The 17,251-nt window shown below is 44.6% G+C and overlaps 2 protein-coding genes across 8 annotated transcripts in view; one reads left to right on the plus strand and one right to left on the minus strand.

Annotated features, from left to right (window-relative positions):
* DNAI3 (dynein axonemal intermediate chain 3) overlaps positions 1–17,251 on the plus strand; it is a 66,284-nt gene that overhangs the window by 47,493 nt on the left and 1,540 nt on the right. For all 7 annotated transcript variants that reach the window (XM_081193996.1, XM_081193993.1, XM_081193990.1 and 4 more), the window contains 15 exons: positions 348–464; positions 1,067–1,257; positions 2,362–2,486; positions 2,603–2,692; positions 3,435–3,524; positions 4,864–4,992; positions 6,516–6,589; positions 8,009–8,156; positions 9,174–9,261; positions 10,373–10,503; positions 10,819–10,882; positions 11,984–12,114; positions 12,987–13,191; positions 14,056–14,147; positions 14,811–14,933. In XM_081193996.1, coding sequence (XP_081050122.1) covers positions 348–464; positions 1,067–1,257; positions 2,362–2,486; positions 2,603–2,692; positions 3,435–3,524; positions 4,864–4,992; positions 6,516–6,589; positions 8,009–8,156; positions 9,174–9,261; positions 10,373–10,503; positions 10,819–10,882; positions 11,984–12,114; positions 12,987–13,191; positions 14,056–14,147; positions 14,811–14,933 — 1,798 coding nt within the window. The remainder of the gene's footprint in view (positions 1–347; positions 465–1,066; positions 1,258–2,361; positions 2,487–2,602; positions 2,693–3,434; positions 3,525–4,863; positions 4,993–6,515; positions 6,590–8,008; positions 8,157–9,173; positions 9,262–10,372; positions 10,504–10,818; positions 10,883–11,983; positions 12,115–12,986; positions 13,192–14,055; positions 14,148–14,810; positions 14,934–17,251) is intronic.
* The window catches only part of SYDE2 (synapse defective Rho GTPase homolog 2), a 53,022-nt gene continuing 48,681 nt past the window's right edge, over positions 12,911–17,251 (minus strand). The window contains exons 12-14 of the transcript XR_014008107.1: positions 15,288–15,374; positions 14,798–14,862; positions 12,911–13,106 (exon numbers count right to left, since the gene is read on the minus strand). The gene's annotated coding sequence lies outside the window, so the exon portion shown is untranslated. The remainder of the gene's footprint in view (positions 13,107–14,797; positions 14,863–15,287; positions 15,375–17,251) is intronic.

Here is a 17,251-nt window from a genome sequence, read left to right on the forward strand (position 1 = left end):
TCTCCGCTGCCACCAGTGGGCCAGGTTTGACAGGTCCAAGCATTACTTTGCCTGCCCCACAAATGATGTCTTCTATGCCTTCAAGCATAGGCCTAGTTAGACTCACAGGTCAGAGAGGCTGCCTACAGCTGGTTTAACCAGACTTACCTGTGTGCTTTCTCATCTCCCATCAGTGACAGATGGTGCTGTGGAGCAGGAATGCGGGAACACTGGGAAATGAGTGGCACACACAAATCTGGCTAAAGGAGGAGAGACTCTGTGAAGTTTCGTCAATTCTGCCTTCATTGTTTTGGATTTTCCTTTTCCCTCCCAAATTTTTCTGAGCAGTGTGTTTTCACTCGCCTTAGGACCTACCCCAAAAACGCAACAACGCAGTATTTTCCAAGGGACTTTTCAGATGAAGAAAAAGAAAAGTATTTGTCATCGGAAGACCTGAAAGACTTCATTGTCTCTGTGGCTTTAAGGTGAAGTATCAAGGTCCACTGAAAGTTCTGTATGGAGACGTAGGCAAGATTTCTTGCAGTCATAAAGTATCAGGATAGGGAGACTTGAGGAATACTCAGCCCAAGAAATGATATATAAAACTGTTGATCTCGAAGACTTCTGCTTTCCCTCTTTAGGGTTCTTAATCTTTAAACCAGACAGTCCTTCAAACAGAGAACTGTCCTCTGTAAAGGGGGACACATGACCACTCTATAAAGCACTTGGACATATTTTTTATCTCCAGCATCTTGAGCAGCTCCTGGTGTCATGTAGAAAATGTCTTCCTCTCAAATGTGTGCCTAAGACCTGTGTTTGGAGCAATGTTTCCCAAACTTACTGGTAGGTCTCCAGCTTTTTTGGACCACAGCTCCCATCATCCCTAGCCAGCAAGACCAGTGGTCAGGGATGATGAGAATTGCAGTCTGAAAACAGCTGGAGACCTAAGTTTGGGAAACACTGGTCTACAGTATCAAATAAAGAAGCCATGGCACATAATCCTTTAGTGCTAGTGACACTATTTTGTATGCAGTATCTGAATTTTTTTTTATTAAAAACAAAACAAAAAAACATGTCCCCGTTCCAGAGTTGAAATAGCACTGCAGCAGAATGAGATCCTGAATGCCTTCTTTGACGACTGGAAAGCCCTTGCGGAAGACGAAAGTGGCTTTGCAGGCAAGTCCGACGTTTCCCTCAAGGAGTACCAGTCATTCACAGACCTGCATTACCTCAAGGACAGGACCGTGAGCTGCGTCTGCTGGCACCCAACCATTTATGGTAAAGTTTGCAGAGCATTCGGTTTGTGGGCAGAAACTTTGTGAGGGTTGTTCTGAAGTCTTGGGTTTAAAGATTAGCCACTGTGCCCGTTCCACTGGCCCTTTCTTTGAACAAATCAGCAACACGAAGGAAAATGAGATGAGGAAATCTTTTGTAACGTGCTAGCACAAGGGTAGTCAGTGTGGTGCCCTTCAGATCCTGTTGGACCTCAACTCTCCCATAAGCGCCAGCCAGCAGTCAATGGCTAGGGATGCTGGGAGTTGGAATCCAACACATCTGGACTGTACCACATTGGCTATCCCCGTTTTAGCAAACTTGGGTTACCTCACACTAGGCAAGCTGTAACAGAAATGAAAGTGAAACGGATGTTATTGCTGCAGTCTCTTAAGAGTCAAGCTGCATGTTAACACGGGGTAGTTGCCTCAGGCCCAAAATTGTTAGGGGCACAAAATTTCAACACCCGGCACTGCCTCAATACAGGTGTGGGCTTGTGTTGAAAATGGCTTCTTCATACAAACCAGGAAGTGAGCTCTCCAAACAACAAAATGGCTTCCTTTTCTTATCCCTGAGGCTGCAACCTCTTGGGTGATGCAGACACTGTTAGGCCGTTGAATGTGCATGCGTACTTGCATCCGTTTCCCTCCCTCGCAACCTGCCTTCCACACGGCCCCGGGCCCCGGCAACCCATGCTACTTTAAGACTCCTGCTGCAGGCAGGCTAGAGCCCTGAGCAGTAGTGCTCCACTTAGGAGGCAGAATATAAAGCAGTGCCTGTAACGACTAGAAGACTGTGGGCAGAGCAGACAAGAGAGTTGTTTCTTCACTGCCACCCCCACCATCGCATTAGGTGGCCCAGAAACCTGATTAGTAAAAGGCTGAGGACAGCCAAAAGAAAAACATCTCTTCACGTAATGCTTGTGGAATTCACTGCCATCAAGAAGTGAAGGTGATGGTTAGCTTTTAGGATTTGTACCTCTTCTAAAACACCCCTGGACAATTCTTGCCGCAATTTCTGACAGCGTGGTTGAGTGTGGACATGGACCACTTTAAACAGACGCAAAGTTTTACCCTTGCAAAAGGTGAAATGACATTTGTCTTCAATCAGGGATTATCGCAGTGGCAGTAACGGAGCGACTGTCTTACGAGGAGCGTGTGAACAACTCGGGGCGACTGCTCTTGTGGAAAGCACCAATTCTCTTTTGGAGCTTCGCAGACCCAATTCACCCCCAGGTATTTAAAGGAGGGCTTGAATGTTTCTGAGGTGTTTAAAGAACAGAACCAATAATTTCAACATAAGGCTGTCCTCAGATCTGATATATTCCTCCCTGGATATTTATGTTTTCTAGCTGATGCTGGAGTGCCCTGAAGATATCTACTGCTTTCAGTTCTCCCCAAGCAATCCCAACATCATTGCAGGAGGCTGTATAAACGGACAGGTTAGGATTCCATTACTTTTCAGCTACTTGTTTGCATTCACAACATCCCTCTTCTACATCGGTATTGTGGAATAAGATGCTCCGGCAGGTTTGCAGATGTTTGAGGGACCAGCAAGGGCTAAGGCCCATGCAGGGTCTGGTCATTCTCATCTAACCCTCAAAATCTGAGGTTGCCAACCTTTTTTGGGGTCTGTGGTCACATTTGCAAACTGGAGAAAATGCCAGGGGCATCACATACACGCCACAACCAAGCACACACTGCAACCTCTTCTTTTGGTGACAGCAGAATGCTTCCTTCAAGCCTAATTTCAGCACAGGAGTAAGATCCTATGGGTGCCAGGGAAGACCTCTGTGGGTCCATGGGTGCCTGGGGGCGCCGCATTGGCCAAGCCCTACTCAGAATGCTAACATTGCCTACATGAGTACTTTGAGGCCTCACTAGATATTGCATCACACCCTCGTTTGGATAATTCAGGGTTTATTGAAGTACGCCTGGAATCCCCATGCCACTGTGTGGGACTCCTTAGTACCGGAGACATGTTAATGCTTTTTTAAAAAATAAAATGATTCCCTTTCTATTAGTACAAAACAGATTTTTCCCCGTGAGCTCAGCTGGCCCTCTCTGCATATTCTTGTAGAGTCATATTCTACCCTTCCATCACGTGGCACATTAAAATGTCCATTAAAACAGGACAATCTGCCTTCTAACGTGTCGTTTCCCCTCCCTGCCCTCCCATTCCAGGTTGTACTGTGGGACATTTCAGCATATGAAGAGAGGTTACGAAATGCGAAGTCCGGTACAGGCGGGAGCAAGAATACCACAGTTAACATGGTTGGTACTTTTAAAGATTCTGCTTTTAGCGTTCCGTATCACAAATTCCTCAAGGAACCACTGAGAATTGCTTCACATTTTCTTCTGTGCATGGATGAAGTTGCAGGCTTTCCAGAGCACTCGTTTGTGTGCACACAAGGATAACATAGGAATAAGGGGCTGGAAGTGGCGCAGATCCACCATGCTTGCTTTCTGGCAGGTGGGTCGCTGTGGCTTGCCAGAAGGGGAGAGGAGGGGGCGGGAGAGAAGCTAGCATGCTGCAAATGCCCCGCCAGGAGCATGAGATGGGCTGTTTTGGTGTGCTCATGTCACACTGACATCCCTGCCACCACATTCCCTTCCCTTTCCCCTCTCCTTTAAGCAACAGCAGCCCACCTGCCAGGAAGCTAGTGTAACAGCTCTGCTCTGCTCCCTCCTCCCAGCAAGATGCTTCTGCAAGGCACCCCAAAGCTACAGCCATTAGCAATTTCCATTTTTGTGACCACCAGGGAAAGTGAATGCCCAGTTCCCACATTGCATTTGTTTATTGCATGCAGTTGCTCCACACTTCTAGGTGGAGCAAAGTACCATAGGCCTGAGAATGTACACATTGCACTGTTTATTATAGTTTATTGAAGAAACAAGTGCTCAAAATTTGTAACGATCCTTTCAAGGGATCTAAAAGGGACTAGTTCAGGTGTAAAAGGAAACCGTGGCTTTGTGCTTTTAGTTGCCCCTGAAAAACATACACTCATACAACGTAGAAGTATTACCATATTTTTCCATGTATAAGTTTTTTCCCTAAAAAATAATGTCACTCTCCCCCCATTTTCTTAAATCGGAGTCCCCAAAAATAGGGGGCATCTTATACATGGGGGTATATTTTTCCATCTATAAAATATGGTAATTTTATACATGGGGATGTCTTTTTCCGTCTATAAACTATGGTAATTTTGTTCACTCAATTCCTAGAATATGGGCTAGCTAGATAGGTCAGATTGTATCAATGAATTTTTGGCAGTTTCCTCCCCCTAGATGTATCCCAAATTATTCACTATAAAAATAGGAATGGCAAGTGGATGCAGGAAGCAATGCCCACCAGGAAAGCATGGAAAAACTAGAAAGAGCTGGGTCATGCAATGGATGCCAATGATAGCTCAGTCGGTAGAGCATTAGGCTCTTAATCTCAGGGCCGCAAGTTCAAACCCTGTGTTGGGTGAAAGATTCCTGCATTGCAGGGGGTTAGATTATATGCAGGGCGTTGGATAACCTACGACCCTCGTGTCCCTTCCAACTCTCAACATTCTATGATTCTGTCATGTGTGGAAATTAGTGGACACTAATTTGTGTTCAATTTCAGCCAAGTTTCATGCTGGAACAACAAGTTGGGAAGGAGCCACACTTGGTGAGATACTGTGCAGTCTCTTCCATCGAATATGGCCATAAATCAGTAATAACAGATATACAGTGGTTGCCAGAGTTTTTTGAGGTAAGAGTCCATCGTAAGTATTTCATAATGCAAAAGAGAAAATTACAAATAATGCCTTATTTGTTACATCTGTATTTGTTACTGTCTGGGACCAACACAGGAACAGTGATCTACACTAAGCAACCCTGCATATTAAGCTCAATATTAATTACCCATGTAATTTCAAAGGGCTGCTTCACACCATACTTCTTCGTTTTGTTTTGGTGAACGAGATAAATGTAATTATTGCATGAAAAACTGTGCATACACTTGTAACTTGTGTGTGTGGTTTTTCCTCCCCTTGTGCCCTTTAAGAAAAACGTTGTGTGATATGGATGTTGAGTGTGAATTTCTAGCCTGTCCTCATTATGACAGCGACTACAGATAATTCCCCAGTGTTCCAAACACTTTTTACGTACCGTATTTTTTGCACCATAACACTCACTTTTTTCCTCTTAGAAAGTAAGGGGAAATGTCTGTGCGTGTTATGGAGCGAATGCCTACGGATGGAGGGGGGATCTGCTGCAGTCGTGAGCAGAGAATCCATGGTTCCCCTTCCTTCCCTCCTCCGTGGCTTGCTTTGAAATAGCAAAGCGGGAGAAGAGCCGCTGAGTGGGGAGGAGAGAGGGACAGAGAGCCTGCTTGCTTTAAAGGAGCAAAGCGGGAGAGGAGAGGAGCCTTCTCCTCTTATACCCCTCTTCTGCATTATTAGCAGCATCCTTCTCCTTGTCCCTTGAGTGCTTTTCCTTCCCTCCCCACTTAAAACATGGTTACAAAGCACGGATCCACATGGATCCTCAGGATTTTTGCACTGGGTCACCCCAAATTCACCATCACATCACATAGCATGTCCATGGCTACATCTTGCACTAAAAAAAATCACGCACCCACTGTTGCCTGGGGCCGCAGTGGTGCAAAAACGTGGTTACAAAGCATGGATCCACATGGATCCTCAGGATTGTTGCATTGGGCTACCCCAAACTCACCGTCAGATCACATGTCTGGGGCCACAGCATGAACCACAAAAATCATACATTCGCTGTTTCGTTTAGAATATTTTTTTCTTGTTTTCCTCCTCTAAAAACTATGTGCGTGTTATGGTCGGGTGCGTGCTATAGAGCGAAAAATACGGTACATTATTTCAGCAACCCTTTCAACAGCTTTGTAAGGTAGGCCAAATGATCGTCATGCTGCAGTTGAGGGGGTACGGCAGTGGTTTCTCTTAGGCGCCCTAGTATGTTTATGAAAGAGGCAAGATTTGAATTGGGCCCCATCTGCTCTATACATTGACAGCAGCATCATGCCAGTTTAAACCTTCATGGCCTCCCCCAGAGAATCCTGCGAACTGTAGTTTGTTAAGGATGCTTGGAGTTGTTAGGAGATCCCTATTCCCATCGCAGAGCCACAATTGTGTTCTTAACAGCTGGAGGGCCACAGTTTCCCACTCCCTGCTGTTGAGCATGCCTGCTCCAAAGTACTTGTACAGCTACTGCATTTTGTATTTTTGTTTCTAATAAACGTTGTTTTACTTGCTATTTCTTAAGGTCAACAGAATGGGCACTATGTTTGAAAACAGAGCTGGAGTTTGTGTACAGCTTGTCACCTGCTCACCAGACTGGTAAGTATTTCTTCTTCTTCGAGGTTTATTACGCAAGGCCTAGTTAGGATGTCACAGTCTCCGACTTTTAAACTATGGTTGATTGGACCAGGAATGAGTTGTGTGCCTGCAGGCTCCCTCCTTGCTACTGCTCTCCTGTGGCTTGCTTTGGCAAAGATATCCCAATTTCCTAAATCACAGTTTCCTGTGATGCCATAACCAGGAAACTGTGGTTTGGCAGTGTCTTCAAACAGATTGTGACTTCTGAACCAGGTTGATAAGGTACTGTCTCTCTTTCTTTCCATTGTTTGGTGTAACAACTACTCCTTTTGTGTAATAACTACTGAATACCAATAGATGAGAGAAGAGAATCCTGATGTCCCATACTACCAATTAAGCTGTTGAAAAATGTTACCTGCAAGGTTTCGCTTTATGGAATCTTGTATAACTCTTTTTTTAAAACTTACTTTAGCACGAGTATTTTCACATAAGAGTATTCTTCAGCAGCTCCATTACCATTTAGTTTGCACATGCCGTGGAGTGTCTAGATGCTAGATTTAGTGTGTTGGCAAAGGAAGATTAAGAGCAGGAAAGGCTCTCTCTTTCACACTGGCATTCGGAATAGTCCTCTAAGTAGGAGAGGTTTCAGAGACTGACTTGCATTACCTTGCCCCCCCCCCATGTGTTCAAGGTTAGAATTTGTGACGTGCACCCAAGCTAACCACAGCCAGCCTATCAGGTATGGAAAACCCATCAAGAGGCTTGAAAGATATTTTGTTTCATGCTACCTACCTGAAACTGCAAAAAGGGGATTATCAGATAGCTAAAATGGGCTGCGTTTGGCTTGGAGGATGGATCGCAAGTTGCTCAGGGATAGGGTGAGAGTAAGAATCCTCCCCTTTTATTGTAGATTAATCGGTGGATTTAGGGCTTTACTTCTCCAGCACCTTCTACCTTGACCTGTTTCTGGTTGGCACCCCAGAAGGGACTCACCTTTTACCCTGCCGGATGCTTTCTGTTTGTAGCGTATTGTGATCCTTTTGACACCCCAAGGGGCTCCTTTTTCTGTGACATCTGCTTACCTGATGTATTCGGCTGTTCCTAAACAACTGCTATCTCACTGAAAGTGGATGAGGCAGAAGAGGAGGAGTTTGGATTTGATATCCCGCCTTTCACTCCCTTTAAGGAGTCTCAAAGCGGCTAACAATCCTTTCCCCTTCCTCCCCCACAACAAACACTCTGTGAGGTGAGTGGGGCTGAGAGACTTCAGAGAAGTGTGACTAGCCCAAGGTCACCCAGCAGCTGCATGTGGAGGAGCGGAGACGCGAACCTGGTTCCCCAGATTATGAGACTACCACTCTTAACCACTACACCACACTGGCTCTCCAGGCAGGCTGGATCTACAACCTAACTTTTCTATCGTTGTCTATTCCTCCGCAGCACAATATATTTTTGGGATCTTCGAGCCCATAGGCCTACTCTCCAGCCTTCAGGTGAGAAGAAAAAGGAGGATAAGCCGATTTTGGCTCCGCCTGATGTGCCCACTACCTTCAAACACCTGGATCTCTGCTGGAGGCCTCTCATTAAGGTATGGGGCTGTGAATTTAGGAGAGCCGTCAAGGTGCATTGATAGGGATGGTGTGGCTACAGCATATAGTTTTATTGTTAATTTCTCCACCGTACCTTTCATCTCCTCAAGGCAGTGAAGTTTCTCTCTGAGCAATCTTACGTTCCGGAAAAGAATTACTGTATTTTTCGCCCTATAGGACGCACTTTTTCCCTTCCAAAAATGAAGGGGAAATGTGTGTGCATCCTATGGAGCGAATGCAGGCTTTCGCTGAAGCCTGGATAGCGAGATGGGTCGGTGCACACTGCCCCCTCTCGCTCTCCAGGCATCAGGAAGCTATCTGGAAGCCTGCGGAGCTTGGCGGGAGTTCCCGCCGGGCTCCCAAGACTTGCGGATAGCAGCCTGCAGCCCGAAACCCGGGAAGCACAGCGTCGCGCACCCTGGGCTGCGGGCAGCTATCCGCAAGCCTGCAGAGCCCAGCAGGAGTTCTCGCCGGGCTCCGCAGGCTTGCGGATAGGTGCTTGCAGCCCAAAGCCCACAAGCCTGCGGATAGCTGCCCTAAGTCCGGGGTGCGCAGCAGGCTACAGTGCCGCGCTCCCTGGGCTTCAGATAGCAGCAGGCTCTGGGAGTGATGGCGAAACCTCTTGGAAAAAGGTGTATATTAGGCAAAATGACATAGGAAAACGTGTTCGTGGGGAGAAATTCACAGTAAAATGCTGATGAGTACTCATAAGGACTTTCCTTTTTAAAAGAAAATGCAATCTGATGTGGAAATGGAAAGAAACTGAACTTATGAATGGAAAAATGATTTGGACAGCAAGACCCACAGGGACTGATGGGAGTTGTAGTCCAAATTGCCTGGCAGGCACCAGGTTGGTGAGGGCTCGCGTGGCACAACTAATGCTTCTGACCTCTTATCTCAGTACCACTGAATGTGTAAGCTGCCTTTCTGTCTGGTCACATTTGAAAGTGATGCAACTTTTAACTCAAGTTTCTTTGTGGAGTATACGGTCCAATGCTCTTTGTATCTTAAAACAGGTGAACCTGCCCAAGACAGATACAGGCGCAGAGTACAGCCCTATAAAACTTAGTTTCAGAGAAGAGCATTACCACACCAAAATTCAAGGTATATATATATTTACATTATATATACATGCATTATATATACATATGGACTGATGCCAGCACATCTCCCTCCACCTGGTTTCTACACCATTCAGGGTTGCCCCTAACCCTCTGGGGAGAGGTTTGGGGGGGCACAGGAAGCTAAGCTTTCTGCTTGCAAAACCTCAAAACCCAACACTATACCCGTAATGTGGATGCTTATTAAATCTACTTTTAGTGGAGAGAGGTGGGGGGGGAGGGAGCAGGGGTGCAAACCTGAGTATAATATTGGGGGCCCAGGTACACCCCACATAATCAATCACAAGACATGTCGCATGCACACCATTTTAATGGCAATGCTCATCAACTGGGGGGGGGGGGAGAAGAGGCTGGTTCCCTCAAATATTTTATGGGGGGGGGAGGTGTCCTTGGTCCCTAGGAGTTCGAGAGAGCACATTCATTAAATGCCACACATACTTTTCTCGGGGCATGTCTATTCGCCGTAACATAACCTGGTGAAATTGACAGCAATTTCTCTCATAAAACACGGAGAAACATACCCATTGAGGGAGTTAGATAACAATTCTCTATTGAGAACTCCTCTAACTCAGGGGTGGCCAACTCCCAAGAGACTGCAATCTACTCGCAGAGTTAAAAACTGGCAGTGATCTACCCCGTTTTGGGGTGTTCAGGTCAAATTTGCTGAGGTATTTTTTGGGAGGGCGAAAGCCCAGCTTTTTAGGGGTTCAGGGCAAAAATGTTGAGCTTTTCTTTGGAGAGACAAACTTGTTGAGCTGCTTTGGGGGAGCCAGTGATCTACCGCAGACGTCCAGTGATCTACCAGTAGATCACGAGCTACGTGCCTGCTTTAACTGAATAAACTGCAGGACAATGACAATTCTGAAATGTGGATTTCCCATAGCTTGCCACGAGGCTTTCACCTTCTGCCCACCTGAGCTTAAAGATGGCAGATGAAAGGCATTAATTAATGGGAACGATTGCTGTGCTTAGTAGTAGTTGTTTTTAATGCAAAACACGTAAAATGATAACAATGAGTGAGTAGGAATGTGGAAAGTTTCGGGAGTTTTTGTTTATACGATTTGCATAGTGATTTTATCCACATTCTTCCAAAGACAAAACACAGCCCCAAGTCAAACAGGAGGCACTTGTGGAAAAGCTGCCATATAGCGAGATACAGGCCACGTCCATGAAACCTCTCAAGCTACTAGAAAATGTCACCAGCAGCTTTTTTGTTGGGACTGAGGTAAGTTGGACATTTGGGTGTACAATTGTTGTTTACGGTGGGGGAGGTAAGAGACAATTGGAGAATGCAAGGCCTGAACTTAAAGGAAAAGTAATAACCACACCATAAAGTGTTTTGTTTTTTTTCAAAGCGCCTCTTAAACCATCCCGGCATTTCTTCTGCATTCTCTCAGCTTGTGGCCCATCTTAAAAACAAGGCATCATGCAGGAAATAGTTTCAATTTTGCAAACACTTTTGTATGCTTCAAAAGAGATCAAATCTCATCTTAAAAAAAAAAAAAAATTGTGACCAGTATTTCACTTTATGGCATTGCAGGATGGTGAAGTCCTTTATACCGACTGGAAGATGGAGAGAGATGGGGACTCAGGAAGACTGCTCAGTATGCTTTGAATTTCTCTGGGTGGACAGGGATTGCTGTGGGATTTGGGTGGCTTTTGTTTTTGTTTTTTTAAAACTAACCAAGGACAACAACTGAACTGAGTTTAACAGGATACAGTAGTAGGTTTGGCATTAGATAGGTGTTGCTGAGTAAAAGAGAGAGGGAGAGGTAGAAAAGGCGAATAAATGCTGAGAGCACTGCTACTAGCAATGGAGCATGGGGGATAAATTCTATTCACTTCGCATTTCCAAAGCAACAGTTGAATCAAAACGAAACCACTGTTGAAAATTTACACTTCTCCAAATTGTGCTGTGTAGTTTTCCAGCCAAACAATGCTTTAAAAAGTGCATGTATTCAGGGCAATATTGCTTTGCCAAAACATTTATATCAGGAGAAACCACATGGGTATATTGGCAGCAACTGCTGACAAATTTTCATATGGACTTTAAATTCTCTTCGCACACTGCAGCAAAGGTTTATTACTCAAGGAGATACATGCATGTATTATTGTGCTGCGGGGTTCAGATGAGAACAGATTAACAGAGGATATTTCAAAAACTACATGTAGGTAAAGAAACTAGTTCGATTAGGTTCAGGGGCGATGCGAGGGGGTTGCCTAGGTGAGGTGTCTGAGTCCTGGGAATTTTTTTGTGCAGGGAGGACCCAGATCTCCTGGCCCTCCTTTAAAAAACAAACAAAAAACTTTTGAAAAACTTTGCTTAAAGGGCAGCAGGGCAAACGGCAATGTGTGGGGCTGGTAAGACCCAATCTACCTTCTTTAATTTGCACTGAGGAACTATATGTATTTGTGCAAATATGTGGCATATGGACCTGTACTTTGAGGCCTTATTCACATCTCCACACTTATGCCACTTTAAACAATCATGGCTTCCTCCAGAATCCTAGCAACTCTAGTTCATTTAGAGTGCTGGGAATTGTAGCTCTGTGATGGGTATTTTTCTCTTTATCCTGACCTCTTTAAAAGGCACGGAATAGGCACTTACCAACTAGTTCAACACCTTGCAAGAGCCAGATAAAATGTAAAAAAGAGACAAATGTATGCACATACAAAACAGTGTCTCTCTCTCTCTCTCTCGTAAGGTCAAAAGCCATCCAACACGTATATCATCCATGATGGACTTGTCCATACTGTACAGAGGTCTCCGTTTTTCAAAGACATAATTCTCACTGTTGGAGGCTGGAATTTTGCAATATGGAAAGAAGGTGTCACGGTATGTTCCTCTGGAATGGGAAATCCTTAAGGAAGTCCATTCCAAATGTAGCACAAGGTGATTCAGAAAGGTGTAAGGAACAGGTAGGAACGTGTTTTCAGCTGTTTGTTTGGGGGGGGGGACATTGACCTGCTTACCTATTTCCTTTGATATTCTTCAAGAGAAGTTTCCTGCAGATGGTTTCTATGTATATGACTCCTCTCAGTGAATATAGCAGAATATTTTAAAACCAGCCATGATTCTCTAATCAAGAGCTGTTATAGCTCGAAGCATATTGGATATTTTTTCCAAGAAAAAAACAACATGAAAACACCCCAATTTCTTGCACCTGTTTGAATAATGCTGTGCCCCACTGATTCAGGACATACTGAAGGATATTCTTCAGTTCCCCACAGGTGTAGAGGTTTCACTATTTCAATGTATACGCATAAATTCACGATGCAAGCATAGCTTCTTCTGCCAGCAGAGTGGAATTTATCAGTGATTAATATCTGATGAATTTGTCAATTTATCATATATCCCCATGCACCTGCCATAAACTGAGGATACAGATCCCCAATAAATTTCTATTTTAATCTTCCTGTATTCTTCAATTGCGGTTAAGCTACCCAAATATAACAAAATTCTTTAAAAAGCACTCACGTAGAATTGTAACTGGTTGTACAATGTGTAAGACTTGTCAGCATAATGATTGAAAATCGATGAAGAGTTTAATGGGGATTTCCCCGCAGCCCCCATTTTAATGGGATGGGGTGGGAAAAGGCAGGAATAATCAAAAAAGACAGGAAGATGGAAGTGTTAGGTGAACAATTTTAATCTGGTATTTGTTTCATGCAACTATTTTCCTTTTGGCCTTTGCATTTTTAATGAAGAGTGGTCCCCTCCTTGAGTCAAGTTGCACAGCAAAGAGATACACTGTTGGGCAGTGGTCCTTATCAAGGCCAGGTGTTTTCTTCATTGGGAGAGAAGACGGAAATATTGACATTTGGGACCTATTGGAGAAGACTCATGAAGCGTCTCAGACCCAAAACGTCTGTATTGCACTGATTACTTGCATCAAACCCTGGATTTACTCTTGTATGTCAGTGTACCGTATTTCTTATTTCCTTACTTTGAATGTAACTTTGCAGTGGATGGGCCAGGTTAGAAAGAAAGGCAATGTTAAAAAAAAAAGAAAGGCAATTCAAATGGAGATATCAACTTGTATCACATGCACAGTTGGCTATAAGATGGCAAGGGAAAGGAAGAATAGGGAAAGCAGCAATGAAATTTTGCCTAAGTCTGCTGGTCTAGCATTACCCTCCGTCTTCAGCAGCTGGAAGTGGAATGAGTGTTGAAAAAAAGGCCTTGGGTGAACTACACATTACAAGCAGATGCATGAAACAGAGTCCAGGTGCCATTTTTTAAAATATGGTTTTCTAGGGGAAATCCTTTCCTGACACCCCGTGTGGTTTCACATTCCTGCTCTCCCCCTTGTTTTGTCAGCACCAGTTTCCATCCTCCCCAAATGGCCTTTTATTTTGTTTTTAAATAGCACTGGGACTCAGTTGCACATATGAATATAGAGAATGTAGTTAGCTCTGCAGTCAGACACATAGAGAGTTAATCTTTTATCTTTGGATGTTAGAAGTCGTAATGTTTTATTGTGATATTTCTGTACAGTATGTATGCACACTGAGATATTTGCTCCTGCTTTTAGCTCTCTCGTGCCAAACTCTGAACAAATAGGCTTATAAACTGTATTTGGGGATTCCAGTTTAATAAGGTTTAGGGGAGGAGGAGCAAAACAGGACAGAAGAAGGCTAGGAAGAACATGCAAGAGATTGAGTTCCCAAATTGACCCTTACAGCTCATTTGCTCTCTGCCACAAATACTGAACACACAAAAATTCTTCTGTGTTTTGTGTACAACTCCTTCTGCATTCTCTGTCTTCTCTTACAGCGAAGCAACACTTCTTAGCGGTATCCGACGATTTTGGAACCCTGCATGTTTTGGAAATTTCGTGGACATTAAGCCACCCTTCCCTCAATGAGGTTTGTAACCTGTTCCAGAAACTTGGCTGGGGAGTGGGGCAGGGGAGCCGCAAACAAGATTCCTTGCATGGGGTTCTAAGAGTTACATGTTGTAGTTGGCTTGGCATTGCAGGGGGTTGGACTGGATGACCCTTGGGGTCCCTTCCAACTCTATGATCTGGTGACATCCTGTTGAGTAACAGAGAAAAATGGATGTGCCATTCATTTAAACAAGGTAAGATCAGAGGTGCAAACACAATGGTTTGTTGCATTTGTGTAACACTCATATCAGAAAGCCAGGGATTGCACACAGGCAATTGTGTAGTAAGGCTGGAATGGGAGCAGAACTCAACTGGAAAACAGGCAATTACCTTGGCCAGCCGCTTTGGTCGGGGAAGAAGACCGAAATGCAGCCTCTGATTGGCATAACTGACAAACTTCTGGCGGCTGGATTTGGGGAGAAACTACATTACCAAGAGACTCATTCGTTCTTTTCTTAAAGTAAATTTTAATCCCACTATTCTTCTGAGCAACTCAGATTAGGAAGGTACATGGTTCTCTTCCACCACCCCTTCCCCATTTTCCCACACATCTGTAATATGGAAACCTGGTTCGGCTCCCATAGCTGGAAATGGATATTTAAAATGCCTCGTGTCATAACCTAAAAATACCTTGGAATATCAGCGTTCTAGTGTCCTTCATTACTTTGAGCGAGAAGTCAAACACCTGGAGTTTTCTGAAAAGCGGCGAGAATTCAGAGAAGAAGAAAGAGAGAATATAGAGCGTGAGAATATGATGAAGAAAACGGTAAGATTCTTTTTAAGTGACAAAAAAAGTTAGGAGTGCTAAGGTTTTGAAAAATGTGCCTATTTTTCATGTATTCTATTTATTTTCCGTTCCTTTAGTTTATAAGCAGTCCAACCCTGTGCAGTGTAGGGCAGCTAAATTTAACCACAATCATAATTTAAGGAAGGTTAGGTTTCCCCATCTTCCCTTGTGCTTCTTCCTCTCTTCCTTCATTCGGACGTTACACAAAACCATGGTTTGTGATAGCCACAGTTAAGAGCACTATGGTTAGCACTAACAGTGCTTTGTAAACTGGCTTCAATTAATGGTTGGCTCCAGTGCTATTTTTCTAGAAAAGGAGGTTCTGGAACTCACCATTAACACCTCCCTTGTTCTCTCACAGTGGCGATGGTGCTTACTTGAGGTGCCGGAACTGAGTTCTGGCTGTGGGGGGAAAAGACCCTACACAAAACATGGTTTCAGCATTAAAATAAGCAATGGTTTTGCATCGTGTCTGAACCCAGCCTCTGTGGGAAATGCTTTTGGAAGGGCATGCATTGAATGCCTTTGCCAAAACGTAATGACTATAATGTAAAACATAATAAACCAGAGAGCGGTGGGGATTTACTGTTATGTAGAGATAGCATTTGAATTTCTGCCTTTGTGGGCTCTGAGTTACAAATGATGGCATCTGTACAAGGGCATGTGACATGCAGTACCGGCTGCTGTTCACCGGAACTGGTAGGGCAGAGGCCAAGGAGACTGACTCTAGCTCTGCCTACTGTCGATGACAGGCAGTGCCAACAAATACTAGTTTTGCTTCACCCTCTCAAAAAGGTATCACTGAGATTGAGGAGGAATCTGTCACAGGCAGTGCAATCCCCTGGACCAGTTTTGAGGCAGGCAAGTGAGGGTTCATGGCGCATTGTCCCAATATGGGCCAGCCCCTACTGAATCCATGTCTGAGGTAGCAAATTCAGTGAAGGATACCTTTTAGTGCAGTATGTTTGAGCTGCTGTACTGGTAAAGTGTTCTTGTTTTAGAAGCAGGGTTTGTACCCTGAATATGAACACTTGCCGTATTTTTCGCCCTACCAGTTCCGGTGAGCGCACTGGCCCATAGGGCACACCTAGTTTTTAGGGGGGGAAATCAAGGAAAAAAATATGACACTCCCCCCCTGCTTTTGGAATTCCCCCACATCCTGCAAAAGCCCACAGGAGCCGCGCGCAACTCCTGCGGGCCTTTCGGCCAGGAGGGAGAAGGGACTGAAATGGCCAGTCAGTCCCTTCTCCCTCCTCAGGGAAAACCCCCAGCCCCCAAGAGCGGCACACTCTTTAAAATCCTCCCCCCCCGTAGAAAAGCCAGCAGAAGCCGCACAGCCTTTAAAGAGTGCACACAGTAGGCTCGATATAATGCTTGCGACGTAAAGAGTTTTAAGAAAACGAAACTGCAGACAGAAAACTTATTGTAACATATTCCGAAACCGAGTTGAAGGGAAGTCAATTATGTTGTGTGATTTAGTTATTTACTTATTGTAAGTTTAAATTGCTGGTGTTTTATGTTATGTAATTTCTTCTTCTTCTTCTTTTGTTGTTTTTCTGTGTTTTGTCTGTCTTTTTTGCTGTTTTAATGTTTGGTGTTGTATAATGAATTAAAACTAATATATTTTTTTAAAAAAGAGTGCGCAGCTCCTGCGGGCTTTTCGACCCAGCTTGGGGGGCTGGCGGTGGGGGGAAGCGCTGCTTTCCCCCACTGCCAGCCTCAAAGAGCAGACTCTCCTGGCTTCAGCGAAAGCAATGCGAAGCCTCCGGAGCATAGGCTTCAAAGGCTTCGCGTTGCTATCGCTGAAGCCAAGGAGCCTGCATTTGCCCCATAAGACGCACACAAATTTCCCCTTCATTTTTGAAGGGGAAAAAGTGTGTCCTATAGGGCAAAAAATACAGTAATTTACTAAGTGCTGGTGTCGACCTTATAAAGTCTCAGGACCTCAATACCTTAAGAATCACATCTCATCTATGAACCAACCACTTATCTGATGCCCTCTATGCCACCCCCATCACAGAGAGGTCTGGAGGGTGGCAACAAGAAAACAGGCTGTATCAACATGCTTTTCATTATGTTTTTATAATTGATGATCTGCAATGTATTCTTAATGTTGCACACCGTCCTGGGATATTCTGATAAAGGGTGGCGCTGTGGTCTAAACCACTGAGTCTCTTGGGCTTGCCAATTGGAAGATCGGCAGTTTGAATCCCTGTGACAGGGTGAGCTCCCGTTGCTCTGTCCCAGCTCCTGCCAACCTAGCAGTTCGAAAGCACACCAGTGCAGGTAGATAAATA

The sequence above is a fragment of the Podarcis bocagei genome (genome assembly GCF_964188305.1).
Source record: "Podarcis bocagei genome assembly, chromosome: 5".
Lineage (NCBI taxonomy): Eukaryota > Metazoa > Chordata > Lepidosauria > Squamata > Lacertidae > Podarcis > Podarcis bocagei.